Raw genomic sequence first — 23,266 nt, 5'->3', positions numbered from 1 at the left:
ATTTAACTTTATGCAACAACCTACCATGCGGTATCTTGTCAAAGGCCTTGCTAAAGTCCGTGTCGATAACATCAACTGCACTGCGTCATCTACCTTCTTGGTTACCCCTTCAAAAAACTCAGTCAAATTTGTGAGACATGATTTTCCACTCTCAAAGCCATGCTGACTGTCCCTAATCAGTCCTCGCATCTCTAAACGCCTGTAGACCCTATCTCTCAAAATATCTTCCAACAAACGCACCACAGCTGTGAGACTCACTGGCCTGCAGTTCCCAGGCTTTTCCCTGCAGCCCTTTTTAAACAAAGGCATAATTGCCATCCTCCAATCTTCAGGCTCCTCACCTGTGACTAACAATGACTCAAATATCTCTGCTAAGGGACCAGTAATTTCCTCCCTAGGCTCCTACAATGTCCTGAAATACACTTCTTCAGGTCCCAGGGATTTACCTACCTTAATGTGCTTTAAGATTGATCCACAATGATCCGATTGTCCAGTTTGCCTGATCTTTGCTGTAACTGCATGAATCAATTCAATATTATAATGGACATTAAGGTCATCCTTTGACTACCTTGTGAACAGAGTACCAATGCACCTTTTGATCGGTGTTACTTGAATTACCGAATTATCTAATAAACTGACTGCTGGAAAGTGTTTAGTGTTCACTGTCGCTACCAATGATGTTTTTAATGCTTTTCTTTCTATATATGATGGAGATGCTATCTCACTGTGCAAATGTTTTATTGTTTTTGGACTGTGGAGTGGATTTTGATATCTATGGTTTAGATTTTCCAAGTAGCGACACTGATGGTAGAATTGCCACTGCACATGTAAATTCCCCTGACTCGACGTTGCTGCACATTTGTGCCAGAGTCTTCCGAGCCCAGCTGCAAAGAAATGCACAGCGCAGCATCATTTAGGGAGCTCAGTCAGAATGAAGTTGGGGGAAGACAGGACATATATCCCCTTTTTATGGCACGTTTTATGGGTCGGGTTTAAATGTTAATGACTGGATGAGGTAATGAGCAGGTGACTGAGTGAATGGATAGGTGGTTGGTTGCAGTGGATAGGGAGGTAAGGGTGGGATTGGCCAGAAGGAATCATCGGGGTGGTTGAGTGTGGCCGACAGGGGTCAGATTGGCGGGGAGGGGCTTGGGTTACTGGGGAGTCAGTCATGTTGTTACCCAGATGTCAAACTAGGTTTTCATCTGCCTTAACATTTCCTGGGGATCTACCCAGGTAAGTACCACAGAACTACCTAAAGTCTCTGACTCTAGTTCAGAGTCTGAGATTTACATGCAGGGACCTAGAAGCTGGGAAATTGCTGCTCAGAAGTTGAAATTTCCTGAACAATTCCCACGGAGACCTGCATTTTCGGTCATACATCCGGACAGAGGATTTAGCACCATGTCTTTTTAAAAGCTATTAACTTGGGTCTGTAAATTGTGGCACAGAGGAGTTAATGATGTAAATTAACTGGATGTAAAAGCAATTTATCCACTCGTTTCTATTTTTTTAAAAAGACTACTTATTACTTAAGCTGCTCCCTGACATATTCCACACTCCAAACTTGTTGAGCTAGTTGTTCCAGAGTGACGTCACTAGCATTTGTATTCAGGTTGTAGAAAGGCAGGTCAAGTTGTGTATAATCTTAATTCGAATGGTCTTTAAAGTGCTATTTCACTTGCCACCCACACCACATGCCCCCGAAAGTGTCCTTTTGGACTAATAACCAAGAACTGGCCAGGAAAAGATTTGACGCCACTTAATGATGCTAATTTAAGTGAATGCAATTTAAAGCACTTCTGTCTGAAGCAGGCTGGAGAGGTTTGTTCTGTGGCATGACTCATCTCTGAGATTGTTTGTGAGCAGTTTCTAAAGTGAGATTCAGTTCTTTTCTGCAGAAAAATGGTTCACACATTCCGTATCATAAACTGATTAGAACTAATTTACTACTTATGTACAAGATGTTAGTGCAACCAAGTATTTGTTCAGTGGTTCAGCATTGTATATCATGCTCCTTTGGAGAATAAATGCTAATATAGACCAGTTAGACCAAAGGTCCTGTTTGTGCTGCAAATTTTATTTAAATACACACCATTCCACACTGCAAAGGTAAGTGCTTGAACTACTGCTTTTTTGATATATATTTAACACCTTGTGAAGTGATACAGAAAGGTGAGGCAGAAGCATCACAGTCTTAATGGCACAGTTCTAATAAATGTGCATCGGGCAAAAGGACTTGAGGTTTCACATGAATGGACCTTTGAAGGTGGCAGGACTTATTGAAAATAATTAGTGAAACTTATAGGAACACAGGACTTTAAGTACAAAGATAGGAAGTTCATACTGCATCTTTACTAAACTCTGGTTAAGCTACAATTGTTCTTAAAGTTTAGAAGTTTTTTTTTATTAGTGTCACAAGTAGGCTTACATTAACATTGCAATTAAGTTATTGTGAAAATCCCCTAGTCGCCACACTCCAGTGTCTGTTTGGGTAAACTGAGGAAGAATTGAGCATGGCCGATTCATCTAACCAGTACGACTTTGGACTGTGGGAGGAAACCCATGCAGACATGGGGAGAACATGCAGACTCTGCACAGACAGTAACCCAAGCCGGGAATCGAATCTGGGTCCCCAGCGCTGGGAGGCAGTAGTGTTAACTACTGTACCAAGCTGATGCCCTGGAGTATTGCTTTCAGCTCTGGTTGCTAGACTTCAGGAAGAAAATTTTGAGAGCAGAATGGTCCCGGGGCTGGTGAATCATAATTACAGGATTGGGCTGGAGAAGCTGGAGCAAAGGATATTGAAGAGAGATTGATAAAGATGTATCAGATTATGTTAAGATTTACATAACGCAGACAAAGTAGAGCTTTTCCTTTCAACTGACGGTACAAGACCTTAGAGAGACAGATCTAAGATTTTGGGCAACAGATATGGGGGTGGGAGTGGTGATTGCTGATCTGAGCAGGAATTTTTTTGTGATGGTATATGTGATAATCATTTGGAACTCGCTGCCTGTGGAGAATACTGAAAGCAGAGAAGAGCGTGGACTCCAAAAGGACATTAGATAGGTACTTGTAGGCTTGTAATGCATTCCAGGTATAGATCAGGGGATGGGAATGATTGGATTGCTCGACAGAGGGTCAGCATGGACCTTATGAGCTGAATGACCATCATGACGCTGCTAGACAACTTGAATGACATTGCTCATTTTCATTCAGTTTCAAAGAATTTCTACATAAATTGACTATACACTCCTTGCGCGTTCATTCCTTTTAGTTGATCCTGAAAAGGATTCATTTTTATCCATTTTACAACAAAATTGATGGAGTACAGCCCCCATAGCAATGGTTAAACCGCCTGCAATTACATGCAATATAGATTTATTCAGTTCCCATCAACCAATTAACCCCCCGAGAACAGTATTCTTTGATACATTTTTTTGATCAGTTTCATTATCCTCCCCTCTGGGACGGTGCCAAACATTCACCACACACTATCCATGTGAAGGATGAAACTAATGTACAGCAAAATCTCCAGATCTGCCTAACTAAAGCATTGCTTGTTGACAGAAGACCAACATCTTTTTTCACAGTGAAAATTAATGTTCCTTATATTGCATTAATAATGGTCCATGAAAAACAATAATGCAATTCTCAGCAATGTCTATCCATACAAATATTATGGCTACAAAAGCAGGTTAGAGGCTTGGAATGCTGCAGCGAGTAACTTGCCAAAGCCTGTCCACCATCTATAAGGCAGGAGTGTGATGGAATACTCTCCACTGCCTGGGTGAGTGCAGCTCCAACAACACTCAAGAAGCTTGACACCATCCTGGACAAAGCCCATGTGATTAGTATCCCCTCCATAAACATTCACTACTTCTACCACAAATGCACAGTGGCAACACAGTGTACCGTGAGCAAGAATCACTTTAGGAACTCATCCAGACTCCTGACACAGCAACTTCCAAACCTGCAGCCACTACAATCTAGAAGGACAAGGGCAGCAAATGTCTGTGAACTCCACCACCTGGAAGTTTCCTTCACTGTCGCTGAATCAGAATCCTAGAACTCCATCCGTAACAGTACTGTGGGTGCACCTACACCACAGGGCCTGCAGTGGTTCAAGAAGTGGAGACGCCAGCATTGGACTAGGGTGGGCACAGTAAGAAGTGTCACAACACCAGGTTAAAGTCCAACAGGTTTATTTGTTATCATGAGCTTTCGGAGCGCTGCTTCTTCATCATCATGTGAGTGCGCATCATGGCTAACGTCAACACCACAAATCACTGACTCAAAGTGGAGAGGATCTCCAAGAAAATGGCGCATATCAGCACACCACTCACCTGATAATGGAGCAGCATCTGAAAGCTCATGATACCAAATAAATCTGTTGGGCTTTAACCTTCTACAACAAATTTAGAAGGATGGATTAGTAAATTTGCTGACGACACCAAAGTTGGAGGAGTTGTAGACAGTGAGGATGGATGTTACAGTTTGCAGAGGGACGTAGATAAGCTACAGAGCTGGGCTGAGGTGGCAGATGGAGTTTAATACGGAAAAGTGTGAGGTGATTCACTTTGGTAAGAATAACAGGAGTACAGAATATAGGGCTAATGGACGGACTGTTAGTAGTGTTGTCGAGCAGAGAGATCTCGGGGTACATGTGCATAGCTCCCTGAAAGTTGGCACCCAGGTTGATAAGGTTGTTAAGAAGGCGTACGGTGTGTTAGCTTTTATTGGTGGAGGGATTGAATTTCGGAGCCGTGAGTTCACGTCACAACTGTACAAAACTCTGGTGTGGCTGCACTTGGAGTATTGCGTACAGTTCTGGTCGCTGCGTTATAAGAAGGATGTGGAGGCATTGGAAAGGGTGCAGAGGAGGTTTACCAGGATGTTGCCCGGTGTGGTGGGAAGGTCTTATGAGGAAAGGCTGAGGGACTTGAGGTTATTTTCATTGGAGAGAAGGTTACGAGGTGACCTGATTGAGGCATACAAGATGATCAAAGGATTGGATAGGGTGGACAGTGAGAGCCTTTTACCTCGGATGGTGATGGCTAACACAAGGGCACATAGCTTTAAATTAAGGGGTGGTAATTATAGGACGGATGTCAGAGATAGGTTCTTTACTCAGAGGGTAGTAAGGTTGTGGAATGCCCTGCCTGCAGCAGCTGTGGACTCGCCAACTTTAAGGGCGTTCAAACAGTCATTGGATAGGCATATGGATAACATTGGAATAGTTTAGGTTAGAGGGTCATTAGATTGGTTCCACTGGTCGGCGCGACATCGAGGGCCAAAGGGCCTGTACTGCGCTGTTATGTTCTATGTTAACCTGATGTTGTGAGACTTCTTACTGTAGTTTAAGAAGTCAGCTCACCACTACCTAGTGGAGGACAATTAGGGATGTGCAATAAATGCTGGCCTATCCAGCGATGCCCTTATCATGTAAATGAATTTTTTTTTTAAACTCTGATCCTGAAACCAACCAGAACTGTGTTTCTGTCTTGAAGCAAAGACAGTAATGTCTCTAATCTCCAGGAGGGATGGCTGGAAACAATATCCAAGAAATGGATAGTCAAAATGAGGCTAATATCATACTTAGCCACATGGTGATGCAATCATATTTTAGGTTGCCTCTTTTAATCTTCCAATCTGCAGGAAGAGACAGCAGCTGCAGCGGAAGTAGTCATTTTTATCTTCAAAGACCTGGAAAACATACATCTCGGACTAGCCTCCCAGCCTGAGTCTAAAACTATCAAATCCATCTGTAAAGAAATTGGACTTCCTGATGCAAAAAAACAAGTGTCTTAGCTACATGACCTGCTGAACATTCATCTTTGTGAGGTGAACCTGCAATAATGTTGGAAGTAGCTAGAGCTATTTGAACCCATCTGAACTACATTTCAAGAGAGGACAAAGACTCCTCTCTCTTTATTGGCCTGCAGCAACTTCTACCATGAACCCAATACCTGAACTATCAACCATTCCTTTGGTTTATAACTTGTAGCGGTATACTTATATATACTTGTTTTGATTTCAGAGAAGCAGCACTGAAGCTGCAATGAGCACTGTATAATATGTGAATGGCATCATCGGAAATGCGGTCACTGATTGCTAGTGCAGGTAACTGTGCAGAGCGAACACACCTCATTAATAAAGCTCCTTCAGTTTGTCAGCCTCTGTGCCTCCTAGCATCAGTCCTGCAGACGTAACATGTACCATTTTCTATAATTGTGTAGTGTGTGTGTGGGAATAATTGATATAATGTTTAGACTTTTGGGTTGAATGTTTGAATAAAAGACCCTCATTAAACTCATGAAAGATAGCTGCTTGACCCCCACACTTTGGGAGCTAAGTGACATCTTCCTTTCCAAAACCACACTGATTGTGGACAGTCAGAATGTACATTGGTTTCAGTTCACTCCTGACCGTGTCCATAATAAAATAAACAGACTTTTCTTTAAAGTATTCTTTCGCAGGATGTGGGTGTATTTGTTGCCAAACACTAATTCCCACAACTGAATGGCTTGCTGGCCGTTTCAGAGAGCAGTTAAGAATCAGGCACATTGCTGTGGGTTTAGAGTCACATGGAGAACAGACTGGATAAGGATGGCGGATACCTTTCCCTATAGGACATTCGTGAACTAGCTGGGTTTTTTTTACAACTATTGTCGTCACCATTACTGAAACTAGCTTTTAATTTCAGATTTTTAAATTGAATTTAAATTCCACCAACTGCCATAGTAGGTTTTGAACCTCTGTCCTTGTGATATTAGCTTTAGCCTCTGGATTGTTGAGTCTGGGATGGATGGACAGCAGGTCCCTGATTACGAGTCCTGTCACCATCTCCCATCTCTCGCCATTGAATGGTGATTAAAAACATTGCGTTTAAATAGCACCTTTCATGACCACCAGTTTAAACTGCTGTCACCGTTGGAACGTAGGAAACGTGGCAGCCAATTTCCAAACAGAAAGCTCCCACAATGTTTGCATTATCTGTTTTATTGTTGTTTCAGGGCTACCCCTGGCTCTTGGAACAAATCCTCTGCTCCTCATCGAAAGAATGCCATGAGATCTTTTATGTTCCCTGAGGGCAGCCAAGGCCATCCGGCACTTCTGACTGTACAATATTCAACCTCAGTGCCACAATGGACTGTCATATCTCACTACTCTTGTTCCATAAGGCCTGACCTGGCGATTGCTTTCAGTATCTTTCTTAAAACACATTGTGTGAAAATGCTTTAATTTTGTGTAAATTCCATTGCTGCCTGTAATGCACTTAATGTTGCTGAAGTTTGGACAGTTAAGTGTTTTCTGTTTACACACAGTGGGACTACAGAATCTGGGAATAACCTCCCATGGATTAAATAATAATTTTGAGTGATTTCAACCTAGAAATTAGAAAGAAAACTGACAAGGGGAGACATGAGGGGAACGTTTTTCATACAGAATGGTGGGTGCCTGGAAAGCACTGCCAATGGAGATGGTGGAAGCAGGCACACTAGCAATGTTCAAGGCGTATCTTGATGGACACAAGAACAGGAGGCAAACAAAGGGATAGAAACTGCATATCAGCACAGGTGGACCAAAGGGTCTTTGATGATTCAATACAGTTTGCTGCCCAGATCCCAGTGATTGGTCTATTAAAAGATATTAAACTATTTCAAATAAACAGCTCATACATTCTCCTACAGGCTTGCAAAGTGGAAGACCTTGGGAAAGTAGAATTTGAAGAAGAAGTCAAGAAACGGTTCAAAATGGTTTATGTGCCAAACTGGTTCTCAGTGGACTTAAAAACAGGGGTAAGTTTTAATCTACTGTTTTTATTCACTTGTTTCAAAATCTCACTATTTTTCTTTCTTCACGTGCCTGGCGAGACTGTATTTATTATCCATTACTAGTTTCCTTGTGAGGGTGATTTAACCTGTCATAATCCTGATCCTTCCACAATGGTGTTGGGTAGGGAAGTCTAGGATCTCATCCCAATGACTATGAAGGAATTAGAATGTTGTATATCCTAATCTGTATGAAGTGTTTTGGAAGTGATCTTGGAAAATAATTAACTAAATATTGCTGCAAACACTCGTTGTCAGAGTAAGCATTACGCAGAGGTGATGTGACTTCTGTCTCCTGAAGGGCAGTTTTCCCAGCGTGTCTGTTTTGACAAGCCACATTCAGCATTATACTCTCTGCTGAAGTATTCTGAAATCTTTGGAGCACTGCTGTCTTCCACCCAGGCACAGTTGTGCACATGGAGTTAAACACTCAAAGGTTTTTGTGCAATTAGTACATCTTTGGTTGACTAAGAAGCTATTCTTTCTTGTAATGAAAGAAAAAGTTCAGTCTTTTCAATCTTTCTTCATAACTTAGTCCACTAAGATCTGAAATGCTTTGGATCGTTCTTTTCTGAGCAATTCAGATATGAAATTTAATGGCATTGAGTATAGGAGTTGAGACATTATGTTACAGTTGTACAAGTTGTTGGTGAGGCCGCATCTGGAGTATTGTGTACAGTTTTGGTCACCCTGTTATAGGAAAGACATTGATAAATTGGAAAGAGTGCAGAGAAGGTTTACAAGGATGTTGCCAGGGCTGTGCCTGAGTTATAAGGAGTGGTTGGCCAGGCTGGGGCTTTATTCCTTTGGAAGCAAGGACAGCACTGTGGCACAGTGGTTAGCACTGCTGCTTCACAGCGACAGGGACCTGGGTTTGATTCCTGGCATGGGTCACTGTCTGTGTGAAGTTTGCACGTCCTCCCTGTGTCTGCGTGGGTTTCCTCCGAGTGCTGTGATTTCCCCCCTCAGTCTGAAAAGTGCATTGGCCATGCTAAATTGTCCTTTAGCGTACCCGGACAGGCTCCGGAGTGTGGCGACTAGGGGATTGTCACAGTAACTTCATTGCAGTGTTAATGTAAGCCTATTTGTGACACTGATAAATAAATTTTATTGAGGAGCATAGGTAGAATGAACAAATGTAGTCTTTTTCCCAGGGTAGGGGAATTGAAAGCTGGAGGGCATAAGTTTAAGGTGAGGGGGGAAAGATTTAAAGAGACCTGAGGGGCAACTTCTACACGCAGATGTGGAATGAGCTGCCAGATAAAGTGGTTGAGGCAGCTTCAACAGCAACATTTAAAAAGCATTTGGATAAGTACATGGATGGAAAAGGATTAGAGGGATATGGCTCAAACGCGGGCAGTTGGGGCTATCTGGGTGGGCACCATGGTCGGCATGGGCAGAAGGGCCTGTTTCTGTGCTGTATTGCTCTATGACAAAAAAGGATATTTGTTTGAAAATCAGTTTTTAACTTTGAATCAGTAGGCTTTGGGAAATGTGGAAAATTTATGTTTGGCTTGTTTCAGTTATCCTGGGCCTTGTGCACAGCTAGATGTCTAATACGCGTTGCAGATCTGCAGACACGAATCTCATGGATGAGAGCAGTTGTAGAAAAAGTGGTAATAAAATAATTAAATCTCAGCGCCTAGAAATTGGTACTTCGGTGTTAGAAGAATTTTTAAATGTGCTTGACGTTAGGAATCATGCAATGATAAAACTGTGACTTGACTGAAATGACGGTGAAGATTTTGAAGCAACCGTATCATTTTGTCCTCGCAACTGTTCGTGTTAAGATGGGTTTGCCTGTTTGTTTTGTTTTAAGACAATGTGAACCAGTATAATTTAGATTCATGAGAGGGCAACAGTTCATTCACTCTGTGAATCCAAGAACATTGTGTTAGATAGTGAGGAAGGGTGTCTTAGTCTACAGAGAGACTTGGTCAAGTTGCAGAGCTGGGCTGAGAGGTGGAGGATGGAGTTTAATGCGGAAAAGTGTGAGGTAATTCACTTTGGTAGGAATAATGGATGTGTAGAGTATAGGGCTAACGGTAGGACTCTGAATAGTGTGGATGAACAGAGGGATCTAGGTGTATGTGTACATAGATCCCTGAAAGTTGGGAATCAAGTAGATAGGGTTGTTAGGAAGGCATACGGTGTCTTGGCGTTTATTGGTAGGGGGATTGAATTTAAGAGCCGCGGCGTCATGTTGCAACTGTACAAAACTCTGGTGCGGCCGCACTTGGAGTATTGTGTGCAGTTCTGGTCCCCACATTACAGGAAGGATGTGGAGGCTTTGGAGAGGGTGCAGAGGAGGTTTACCAGGATGTTGCCTGGTATGGAGGGGAGGTCCTATGAGGAGAGACTGAGGGATTTGAGGTTGTTTTCCTTAGATAGAAGGCGGCTGCGAGGGGACCTTATTGAAACATATAAGATGATCAGAGGTTTGGATAGGGTGGACAGTGATAGCCTTTTTCCTCGGATGGAGAAAGCTAGCACGAGGGGGCATAGCTTTAAATTAAGGGGTGGTAGTTATAGGACGGATGTCAGGGGTAGGTTCTTTACCCAAAGGGTGGTGAGGGATTGGAATGCCCTGCCTGCTGCAGTTGTGGATGCGCCTAGTTTGGGGGCGTTTAAGAGATCCGTGGATAGGTTTATGGATGGAAAGGGTTTGGTTTAGGTTAGAGGGTCATTGTTTTTTTTAACTGGTCGGCGCAACATCACGGGCTGAAGGGCCTGTTCTGCGCTGTTACGTTCTATGTTCTATTACACTTCAAACTTAAATAAAGGCAAAATACTGTGGATACTGGAGATCTGAAATAAAAACAAAGTGCTGGAAAAACATTTTTTGCTGGACAAAGTTTTTTTCCACACTTCAAAGTTAGTTTGACAAAAGACTGGCTTAAGAAGACTGTATTCTTATTTTTTCTTTGAAAGCTGGCATTTTTCCCGAGTCTTTCTTTATGCCAGTTTTGATTTTTTGCAATTCTATTAATTTTTAGGATTTAATATATCCTGATGCATTTGATCAATTTTATTCAGTTTTTTTAAGTGCCCTCCTTTTCCAGGAGAACTCATTGATTACATTTTCTCATGTGGGTCAATTTTAGAAGTAGGAACTCTGGCAAGCTCTTTCTCTTCAGTTACAATGACTGACAGGACTTTTAATTATATCTCGTGTTATTGTGATTTCCTTATAAAAGGATCTGCTTATGTAGCAGCCTGCAAATTCCTGGACTGTAGTGGTCCCAGAACTCTAAGTTTGTAGATAACGGCTTTCCCCAATGACCAGTTGTTGACTGAAATGCAGGCTGTACGTTTTAATGCAGTGGTGTTATTATGTGAGAAGAAAATATCAGAAACTTGGCAAATGATAAGTTATACAATTAAATCAATCCACCAATTGATTAAGCAGTCCGAACAGTGAAAGAGCTTATCTGTAAACTAGTTCAACTCTGCATTCAATACTTGCTTTACATCAAATGTTGTTGCAACTTTATTAGAAGATTATAATTATATTTTAGGAATGCCAGTGATTCCTTTCATGTCTTTGTTTGTGACCTTGTTCATAGAAATAAGATTGTCAAATCTCCTTCATCGCAACCATTGATTTTGGTGACATCTTATCAGTAGTCGCTGCTAATGCTGTTTCTGGTCATTCAGCAGTCATATTTGATATTGTGCTTTGAGCTGTTCCCCTCAGAATTGGAGCTTTAGACTTCATGTTCAACCTCTGTTATCATTGTTAGCTATGATGTGGAGATGCCGGCAATGGGCTGGGGTAAACACAGTAAGACGTTTTACAACACCAGGTTAAAGTCCAACAGGTTTATTTGATAACAAAAGCCACTAGCTTTCAGAGCACTGCGACTCGCATTCCAACCATTGTTTTGTATCTTTATATTTGTGAACAGAACTCCCACTTACCTGACGTACGAGCAGCGCTCTGAAAGCTAGTGGCTTTTGCTACCAAACAAACCTGTTGGACTTTAACCTGGTGTTGTGTGACTTCTTACTCTATCACTGTTAGTGCCAAACTTGATGGCACAGTGGTTAGTGCTGCTGCCTCACAGTGCCAGGGACCCAGGTTTTGATCCCCAGCTTGGGTCACTGTCTGTGTGGAGTTTGTACATTCTCCTCATGTCTGGGATTTCCTCCAGGTGCTCCAGTTTCTCCCCACAGTCTGAAAGACATGCTGGTTAGGTTCAATGGACGTGCTAAGTTCTCCTTCAGTGTACCCGAACAGGCGCCGGATTGCAGTGACTTGGGGATTTTCACAGCAACTTCAGTGCAAGGTTAATGTAAGCCTACTTGTGACACTAATAAATAAACTTTAAACTTGACCTGGGACTCAACCTGTAAAGAACCCTATGCACTGATGTGGAGCTCAGCAATTTTACTCGTGCCCAACTATGGTGCAACCTTAATCATGGCCTCCGTCTGTGCCTTCCACCCAACCCAATACCTCCAACTCCACTTCTGTGCAAAGAAAGGTAGAACAGTAGGAGTAGTTGTTAACGTGAGGTGTGTATGATGTCCTAATTTTGTGATCAGCTCACGGAGATCATGCTTCTCAGTGGATTTTTAAAGAAAAAATGCCAACTCTGCAACTCCACTCAGCATCTTAATGTTTAATTTTCATGGGAACTGTATTCAGTTCCTTCAGTTGGATGTTTCTATAGGGACTGCAACTAGTGTAGATTTTATTCGCAGCATGTTCAAAGTTCTTGGATTGTGATAAAGTTCACACTGCAGGATTAGTGAATATGGTGTCATTACTTTTAAGTTTATTGAGCAGTAATGTGGAATGGATTACCAGGAATTCCTGCAGGCAGGGAACATTATTAAGAAAAATGCCTGGACAGGCGATAATGAGCAAGAGTGATGTTTAGTTATCATTGCTGCTCTGATAGCTGTGAAGCTGTGCAGTTTTCTATCCACCCAATTAGTTGTGTCTAAATTTGTGTTTGTGTTCTGTTTCTTTCTGGTAGATGTTGACAATTACTTTAGACGAGAGTGACTGTTTTGCTGCCTGGGTGTCAGCAAAAGATGCTGGATTTAGCAGTCCTGATGGATCTGACCCAAAACGTAAGTGGCTAATGGTAAGGCTGAAGCTGGGGTAATGTACGGAACCACTTTATCTCCAGTCTTGAGAGTCAGGATAAGAACTGACTCTAGTTGCTGTAAAGTGGATGTTGGGGATGGTAAGCCAGTCAGCAGAGTGAAGTGGTGTTGAAAAAAGACAATATTTATTGGTGTTAATTCCAACAGTAGCAGTGACCTGCCTAACGTCCGTTCTCCTCACCTCTCGGTTTTGTACTTTCCTCTTCAGTTGCTTATAGGAACCTCACACTTGCAATATGACTAGAGAAAAGAATACATTAGTTCCCGTTACCTTACTTGTGCTTAAAGGAAATACAAGTCTACTTACTGAAGGATCTTCTGCTTGTCAGTTGGCCATGGTCCTTCAAAGTGCTCGCTGTTTTGCCACCACTGACAATTTGTTGTTTCAGCTGTTGACCATGTCTTATCACCCTGAGCATGGATCTCTTGGGCCTGAGACCACTTGCAAAAGGGCAAGGAAAGCAATTCCATGAGGTCTCAAATGACCTTGCTACCCTAATTCAAATAGTATTGTGTTGTATAGAAAATAGGAGCAAGAATAGGCCATTGAGCCATATGATCAAGGCTGATCCTCTATGGCAACACTTTACTCCTGCTCTCACTGACACCTTTATCTTCTTAAATACTTTGTGACTTCGCCTCTACAGCCTTGTATGATAGAGAAAGAATTCAACAGGTTTACCACCAATTGAGTGGTGAACCTGTGAAATACATTTCTCCACATTTCAGTCCTAAACGGCTTACCTCATATTCTGAGACTGTAACCTCTTGTTGTAGACCCTCTGGTAAGGGAAATATCATCCCTGCATCCAGACTCTCCAATTTTATACTTCTCAATGAGATCCTTCTTCTAAACTCCACTCATTATAGGCGTGGTCAACTCAGACTCTCATATGACAATCCTGCCATTCCAGGAATCCGTCTGGTGAACCTTCGTTGTTTCACTCCCTTTATGGCAATATATCTTGTAGGTAAGGAGAACAAAACAGCATACAATACTCCATGTCGTCTCACCAAAGCTGTAAAATATCTTTGTCCCTGTATGCAAATCCTCTTGCAATGAAGGCCAGCATACCATTTGCCTTCCTAACTGCCTGCTGCAGTTGCAAGCTCGCTTTTAATAACTTAATTCTTATCCAATTAATACAGCATCTGCCATGAATTTGCCCACTCACTCAACTTACCTAAGTTGTATTGAAGCCTCTTTACTTCCTCTTTGATGCATTCAATTCCACCTAGCTTTGTGTCATCAGCAAACTTGAAAATATTACATTTGATTCCATCATCCAAATCATTGATTAATATTGTGAATAGCTGGGGCCCAAGCACTGATCCCTTCGGAATGCCACTAGCCACTCCCTACCAATCCAAAGGAGACACATTTATTCCTAATTTTTCCTGTCTGCTAACCAATTATCATTCCATGCCGAGAAATCCCCCCCAATCTCATGCACTTTAGTTTTGCACACCACCGTCTTATCGAAAGCTTTCTGAAAATCCAAATACACCACATCCACTTGTTCATCCTTATCTATTCTGCTGGTTAAGTCTGCAAAAAATTCCTGTAACTTTGTCAAATATGATTTCCCTTTTACAAATCCATGTTGACTTTCCACGTTGACTGTCTATTTCCATTGATATTTTCTAAATGTACGGTTATCATTATCTTTATAATAGACTTTAGCTTTTACCCCTGCCATGGTTATTAGGCTAACTGTTCTTGCATTCCTTGCTTTCTCATTCCCTCATTTATTAGTTGGGTTACATTTGCCCCTTCCGATCTGCCAGGACTGTTCCAGAATCTACAGAATTTCAGAGCATGACCAACACATCCGCTATATCCATGGCCACTTCCTTTAATACCCGAGAGGTAGATTATCAGACCCTGTGAATTGATCAACTTTCATTCCCGTTAATTTCTCCAGTACCATTATTTTTACTAATTATTATTTTCTCTAATTCACCAGACTCTTGCTTCGTTCTCTCTTATTTCTCAGTTATTTGTCGTCCCCCATGAACACAAATCCCTCTCCGCGTTCCATGCAACTGAGCCACTCACTGCAACAGCACTTTCTGCACTCTTTCCTTCTCGATGTACCATATGCTTTGTATGGCGCACAAGAATCAATACTTTTCAATATACACTAATACATGAGGCAATAATAAATCAGATCAAATCTTGCTGCCGTCCCTGGAGAAACCAACTCCCTTAGCAGTATGCAAAATGGAAAATCTGTTAGAGGGAGATGGACCCAGGGGACTTAACATAAGAACATAAGAAATAGGAGCAGGAGTAGGCCATCTAGCCCTTCGAGCCCGCCCCGCCATTCAATAAGATCATGGCTGATCTGTCGTGGCTCAGTTCCACTTTCCCGCCCTCTCCCCATAACCCTTAATCCCCTCTTTTATCAAGAACCCATCAACCCGCTTCTTAAAAATATTTAGCGAGGCAGCCTCCACCACTTCAACGGGCAGAGAATTCCAGAGATTCACCACCCTTTGAGTGAAGAAGTTCCTCCTCAACTCCGTTCTAAACCGTTCTAAACTTCCACACTACTTGTCTAGTGCTCTTATTCTATCTGGTCATCATCCATTTCCTTTCTGCCTGCACACTCTACCCGCAGTGTAACCCGTCATTATACGCACATTCCATTGAAGATCTCAGCTTTGCAGTGCTCCACAGTGACTCCTGCCACTGCCCTAGATCCAAACTGTGAATTTTGACTTGATGCACCTGGCAACACTTGCACATATGGTCACCCTGTACACTGGAAATGTCCCTGGGTTCCCACATCTCACAGGAGGAGCATTCCCTGTGGCCAAGTTGCCTTGCCATGACTAATTCTTAAATTACCCGTTCTACATTTACTTTCTCTAGTTTAAAGAATATTGAATGAAAACTTGAGACCTTATCTTATTTCTTATACTTGAAACCCAACTTAAACTAAACTGGAGGCTAATCTTTATTTGAAAGATAGCCAGTAGAAATCCTCACCTGGTCCTATTTGCCAATGCCACCACTCTTCTCAGTCTGCATTTGGTCCCACTCAAACTTATGTTACTCCTGAATAGTTTCAAAAATCACTGCTCATCATGCAGCTTTTATTTTTTATCTGCCCGCTCTAGGTGCTGCTGACTGCCTATATCAGGGTGTTCCTCTTTCTTTCTAGTCACTGCTGACTGCCAGGCCCAGATTCCTCCTCTTGTCCTTTTCATCTAGGTGCTGCTGACTGCCTGTCTCCGTGTTCTCCTCTCACCCTCTCCTCTCCCCCAGGCATCCCACTTATTCTCTCTTCCTCCTTCTTCGGTTGGGAAAAAGATACAAAAGCCTGAGGTCACGTACCAACCGACTCAAGATCTTCCCTGCTGCTGTCAGACTTTTAAATGGACTCAACTTGCATTAAGTTGATCTTTCTTTACACCCTAGCAATGACTACAACACTACATTGTGCACTGTCTTGTTTCCTTCTCTTTGAACAGTATGCTTTGTCTGCATAGTGCATAAGAAACAATGCTTTTCACTATGTAAATACATGTGACAATAATAAATCAAATCTAGGTGTTGTCGACTGCCTGGTTCGGGGTCCTCCTCTTTCTTTCTAGTCGCTGCTGGCCACTGGCCCATGTTTCTCCTCCTGCCCTCTCTTCTAGGTGCTGCTAACTACGTGGCCCAGGTTCTTTCTCCTTGTATTGGTCTCGTAAAATGGACAGAACTGTATTCAATATTTTTTCTTTAAATGAAAGCACTTGGTCCAAACATTGATCCTACATATTGTTTCAACCCAGATATTTCCTCCATGAAACATGAAGATTGAAATTTAATGGCACATGACTGCAGAATGTCAAGTTCCTGTTGAGAGGTTACATAAGTTTTTGTCCAGTCTTTCAGAGTTTGAGGCAATATTAAGCTTGCTTGTTTCAAAGTTTTCAAAGTATAACGTAATGAAGCTATGTAGATCACAATGGCTTTGATTTATAGCAATTTGACTTGATTTGTTTTTGTACTTCAATTTTGCGTCTTCTTCCTGATATCATAGAATCTCTACAGTGCAGGAAGAGCCATTTGGCCCATTGAGTCTGCACCAACAACAATCCTTTCCAGACCCTTTCCCCATAACCCATGTATTTACCCTGATAATCTCCCTGATATTAAGGGTCAATTTAGCATGGCCAATCCATCTAACCTGCCATCTTTAGACTATGGGAGGAAACCCATGCAGACATGGGAAGAACATGCAAACTCCACATAGACAGTGACCCGAGGCCAGAATCGAACTCGGGTCCCTGACACTGAGGCAATAGTGCTAACCACTGCACCTCCAAACCTACCACAATATGCTTGGTCTGTCAGATTTATGGCACCAAAGCTGGCCATTTCATCCATTGAGTCCATGCCAACTCTGCATAACAAACCAGTCAGCCCCATTCCTCTTCTTCTTTCCCTGTAGCCCTGTGACATTATTTCCTTTGAATGCCCATCCTATCACCTTTTGAAACCATTGGTTGACTTGGCTTGAGCAGCAGATTCCAAGTTATCACTGACTTAAGTTGCATGCAGAGGAAAATAAATAATCAATGGATCGGACTCCCAGGTCAGCACAGAATCACTGGTGGAGTTCTGGCAAAGTTCCGAGTTGCATCTTGGGTATTTGGTCCTGCAGAACTTCCCGTATTGCTGAAACAAATGGACATGCTATCAAAACTGTTAGTCTTGCACTCATCAAAATAGCTCACAAGAAATTACCAACAAGCATGATGGAAGTAATGATTTATGCTGCATGAGAATAAAGCATCGATTGATTGGGAAGTAAAGGCGTTACCATGGAGAATGCAGCATGGAACAGTTAACTGCACGGCTTTGTCCAATTTCAGACTGGGCAGGTTGACTCTGATCAAGGCATTGCCCTGGCAATCTTTGACGTAGTTAAATGCTCAGAACTCTGGTTGAGATTCAGCTTAGAAGCAGGAAGAAAATTTAGATGTCACTATTTTACATGCAATGTGGTAAAGATGTAGAACAGATTGTCTGGAAGGACAATGATATTCCCAAAGATAGAGAAGATTGGGCAGATAATTAGCAAGGAAAGTCACTGAACAGTGTGACAGAGTGGGAATTTTTTTGAATTTTGTCATCAGCCAGATATACTGTAATGATCTCTTTACACTTAGTTAATGAGCTTCCAGAAACCTTGCTCTGAAGTTTTTTTTCCATTCTCTTTTATATTTGCAGCTCTCTCGAGAACTTAATTTGCACCTGAGTCTCTTCAAAGTTGGTGTCCATTTGCTTTTGTAAAAGTGTGATCTCTAAGCACTCTATAAATCCCAGACATCTGTTAGTGCTGTTGTAATGGCAATGTTATTTATGTGCACAATTGGAAGTGATACCTGGGGGTCCTTGTGCATGAGTCGCAAAAACCCAGTCTGCAGGTGCAGCAGGTGATTAAGAAGGCGAATGGAATGCTGGCCTTTATAGCGAGGGGGATAGAATATAAAAGCAGGGAGGTCTTGCGGCAACTGTACAGGGCACTGGTGAGGCCGCAGCTGGAGTACTGTGTGCAGCTTTGGTCGCCGCACTTGTGCAAGGATATTTTGGCCTTGGAGGGAGTGCAGAGGAGGTTCACTAGGCTGATACCAGAGATGAGGGGGTTGGACTATGAAGAGAGCTAAATAGACTGGGTCTGTACTCGTTGGAGTTTAGAAGGATGAGGGGGGATCTTATAGAGACATATAAGATAATGAAAGGGATGGATAGGGTAGAGGTAGAGAGATTCTTTCCGCTTAGAAAGGATAGCAGGACTAGAGGGCACAGCCTCAAGATAAGGGGCGGGGTTGCAGTTTAGATCGGAGTTGAGGAGGAACTTCTTCACTCAAAGGGTGGTGAATCTCTGGAGTTCTCTGCCCGTTGAAGTGGTGGAGGCTACCTCGCTAAATATATTTAAGTCACAGGTAGATAGGTTTTTGACAGACAAGGGAATTAAGGGTTATGGGGAGAGAGCGGGAAAGTGGAACTGATCCGCTTCAGATCAGCCATGATCTTATTGAATGGCGGGGCAGGCTCGAAGGGCTAGATGGCCTACTCCTGCTCCTATTTCTTATGTTCTTATGACACTGGTACAGAGTTCTCCAAATCCTGGATAGTTATTTGATAGTTAGTGAGCAACTTGAAATATGATGTCTTATACATTAAACTAGGCATGCTATTTGGGATTGAATAATTTAAAACTGCAATTTTGTTACTTTCAGCTAATAAAGTGCATCATTTTGGTTCTGCATTAACCTACACCCTAGCTATGACTGTAACACTGCATCCTGCACTCTCTCCCTTCCTTCTTTATGAACGGTATGCTTTGTCTGTATGGCAATGTTGTCTGGAATGCAATGTTGGCAAGTGTGAGGTTATCCACTTTGGTAGGAATAATAGTAGGAAGGACTACTACTTAAAGGGTGAAAAGCTGCAGCATGCTACGGTGCAGAGGGACCTGGGGGTCCTTGTGAATGAGTCGCAAAAACCCAGCCTACAGGCGCAGCAGGTGGTCAGGAAGGCAAATGGGATGCTGGCCTTCATAGCGAGGGGGATTGAATATAAAAGTAGGGAGAACTTGCTGCAACTGTACAGGGCACTGGTGAGGCCGCAGCTGGAGTACTGTGTGCAGTTTTGGTCGCCGCACTTGCGCAAGAATATTTTGGCCTTGGAGGGAGTGCAGAGGAGGTTTACTAGGCTGATACCGGAGTTGAGGGGGTTGAGCTATGAAGAGAGGCTGAATAGACTGGGCTTGTACTCATTAGAGTTTATAAGGATGAGGGGGGATCTTATTGAGACATATAAGATGATGAAAGGGATGGATAGGATAGAGGTGGAGACGTTCTTCCCGCTCAAAGGACAGCAGGACTAGAGGGCACAGCCTCAAGATGGGGGTGGGGGTGTTGCAGTTTAGAACAGAGTTGAGGAGGAACTTCTTCACTCAAAGGGTGGCGAATCTCTGGAATTCTCTGCCCGTTGAAGTGGTGGAGGCTACCTCACTAAATATATTTAAGACGCGGTAGGTAGGTTTTTGATAGGCAAGGGGATTAAGGGTTATGGGGAGAAAGCGGGAAAGTGGAACTGAGCCACTTCAGATCAGCCATGATCTTATTGAATGGCGGGGCAGGCTCGAAGGGCTAGATGGCCTACTCCTGCTCCTATTTCTTATGTTCTTATAGCATCCAAGAAACAATAGTTTTCACAATGTTAACACATGTGACAATAATGAATCAAATCAAATACTAACTTAGGGAATTGAAACCAAAGTGGATTTACTTGAGTTTATAAAAACAAATTGTAACATTGACTTGCCTGTCCTATCCATTTTAATCTGTTCTTTATTTAAATTATCAGTTTGTCATCACATTAATTACTGCAATCCTATCTAGAGAAGGCAGTCTGTCCCTGTTACTTAGCAACTTCACAAACACATTGTTGCAAAGTTATCCTGCCCTTTTAAAAAATTTTAACACGAAATGTTTTGTGAGTGGTTTCCTTAAGCTAAGCAATTATTATTCACTGGACACTATTCACTTCAACTCTGAGAATTGATGGACAGCACCTTCCAAACCTGCTGCCACCAGGAAGGACAAGGGTAGCAGATATGCAGCAACGCCACTGCCCACAAGTTCCCCACCAAGGCACAAGCCTTCCTAACTTGGAAATATATCGCTGTTCCATCACTATCATTGATTCAAAATCCTGGAGCTCACTCCCAAACAGCACTGAGTGCAGCACTTCAACACAACTCACTACCACCTTCTGGGCAGTAAAAATGCTGGCCTAGCCAGCGGACATCCATCTCCCATGACAGAATTTTTTAAATGTGGACAGCACTGATAAATGCATTTGTTGTCCCATTCCTGGCTGTCCTGGGAAACACAGTAAGAAGTCTCACCACACCAGGTTAAAGTCCAACAGGTTTATTTGGTAGTAAACGCCACTAGCTTTCAGAACACTGTTCCTTCATCAGATGAGTGGAGAGTTCTGATCGCAAACAGGGCATATAAAGGCACACGCAGTTTACAGAGTACTGATTAGAATGCGAGTCTTTGCAGCTAATCTGCTGTTCAAGTCTTAGAGGTGCAGACAATGTGATTGGAGATAGCATTAAGTATAGGTTAAAGAGATATGTGTTATCTCCAGACAGGACAGTAAGTGAGATGTTGCAAGTTCAGGCAAGTCATGGGGGTTACAGATAGTGCGACATGAACCCAAGATCCCGGTTGATCCTGGTTGAAATTCTGAGTATCTGAGGAGAGGGCATGAGGACGGCCTCAACTGGGATCTTGGGTTCATGTCACACTAACTGTAACCCCCATGACTTGCCTGAACTTGCAACATCTCACTTACTGTCCTGTCTGGAGACAATACACATCTCTTTAACCTATGCTTAATGCTATCTCCACTCACATTGTCTGTACCTTTAAGACTTGAACAGCAGATTAGCTGCAAAGACTCGCATTCTAATCAGTATTCTGTAAACTGCGTGTGCCTTTATATGCCCTGTTTGCGATCAGAACTCTCCACTCACCTGATGAAGGAGCAGCGTTCTGAAAGCTAGTAGCATTTACTACTAAATAAACCTGTTGGACTTTAACCTGGTGTTGCGAGACTTCTTAGTGTTTACCCCAGTCCAACGCCGGCATCTCCACATCATGTCCTGGGAAACACCGATTTGGTGTTTAGTAGAGATGTCTGCTGATCCAGCACCAATGTAGGTACAGACTGTGCCCATGTTTGTAGGTGTGTGACCTTGGAGAGGAACCTGACAGGAAAACTGTTCCATTGTGGCTTTTGTTGATTTTGATGGTAGAGATTGGAAAAGGAGGCTGATTCTGTTAAAACAGCCTTGGTGACTGATTGCAGTGCATCCTGTAACTTGTATGTACTGTAGGCACAATGCATCAGTAATGGATATGGAGACTAGTGAAAATATTTTTAAAAATTCTTTCACAGGATATGGGTATCACTGGCTAGGCCAGCATGTATTGCCCATCCCTAATTGCCCTTGAAAAGATGGTGGTGCACTGCCGCCTTGAATTGCTGCAGTCCGTTTGTTTTTTTTATTGGTATCACAAGTAGGCTTAACACCGTAGTGAAGCTACTGTGAAAATCCCCTAGTCGCCACACTCCGCCACCTGTTCAGGTACACTGAAGGAGAATTTAGCATGGCCAATCTACCTAACCAGCACATCTTTCGGATTGTGGAAGGAAACCGGAGCACCTGGAGGAAATCCGTGTAGACACAGGGAGAACGTGCAAACTCCACACAGACAGTGACCCGAGCCGGGAATTGAACCTGGGTCCCTGGCGCCGAGAGGCAGTAGTGGTAATCACTGTGCCACTATATGATTGTCAGAATTGAGAAAGTGGAAACAAGAGATTTAATCAAAATCCTTGCAATTATGAAAATTTTTACATCAGAACATAAGAAATAGGAGCAGGAGTAGGCCATCTAGCCCTTCAAGCCTGCCCCGCCATTCAATAAGATCATGGCTGATCGGAAGTGGCTCAGTTCCACTTTCCCGCCTTCTCCCCATAAACCTTAGTCCTCACTCCTATCAAAAACCTATCTACCCGCGTCTTAAATATATTTAGCAAGGCAGCCTCCACCACTTCAACGGGCAGAGATTCACCGCCCTTTGAGTGAAGAAGTTCCTCCTCAACTCCGTTCTAAACTGCCCCCCCCTTATCTTGAGGCTGTGCCCCCTAGTCCTACTGTCCTTTGAGTGTCCTTTTGTCCTATCCTATCCATCCCATTCGTCATCTTGTACGCCTCAATGAGATCTCCCCTCATCCTTCTACACTCTAACGAGTACAAGCCCAGTCTATTCAGCCTCTCCTCATAGCTCAACCCCCTCAACTCCGGTATCAGCCTAGTGAACCTCCTCTGCACTCCCTCCAAGGCCAAAATATCCTTGCGTAAGTGCAGCGACCAAAACTGCACACAGTACTCCAGCTGCGGCCTCACCAGTGCCCTGTACAGTTGCAGCAAGACCTCCCTACTTTTATATTCAATCCCCCTCGCTATGAAGGCCAGCATCCCATTTGCCTTCCTGACCACCTGTTGCGCCTGTAGGCTGGGTTTTTGCGATTCATGCACAAGGACCCCGAGGTCCCTCTGCACCGTAGCATGCTGCAGCCTTTCGCCATGTAAGTAGTAGTCCTTCCTACCATTATTCTTACCAAAGTGGACAACCTCACACTTGCCAACATTAAATTCCATTTGCCAGTTCCTCGCCCATTCGCCCAGCCTGTCTAGATCCCTCTGCAGACTTTCCACACC

General features: G+C 43.0%; 1 protein-coding gene across 2 annotated transcripts in view; it reads left to right on the top strand.

Annotated features, from left to right (window-relative positions):
* wdr48a (WD repeat domain 48a) overlaps positions 1 to 23,266 on the top strand; it is a 139,976-nt gene that overhangs the window by 83,945 nt on the left and 32,765 nt on the right. For both annotated transcript variants that reach the window (XM_080213307.1, XM_080213308.1), the window contains exons 12-13: positions 7,698 to 7,805; positions 12,824 to 12,920. In XM_080213307.1, coding sequence (XP_080069433.1) covers positions 7,698 to 7,805; positions 12,824 to 12,920 — 205 coding nt within the window. The remainder of the gene's footprint in view (positions 1 to 7,697; positions 7,806 to 12,823; positions 12,921 to 23,266) is intronic.

The sequence above is a fragment of the Carcharhinus amblyrhynchos genome, chromosome 2 (assembly GCF_965287045.1).
Source record: "Carcharhinus amblyrhynchos chromosome 2, sCarAmb.v2.hapA, whole genome shotgun sequence".
Taxonomy (NCBI): domain Eukaryota; kingdom Metazoa; phylum Chordata; class Chondrichthyes; order Carcharhiniformes; family Carcharhinidae; genus Carcharhinus; species Carcharhinus amblyrhynchos.
This window is presented reverse-complemented; position numbering and strand designations above follow the sequence as displayed.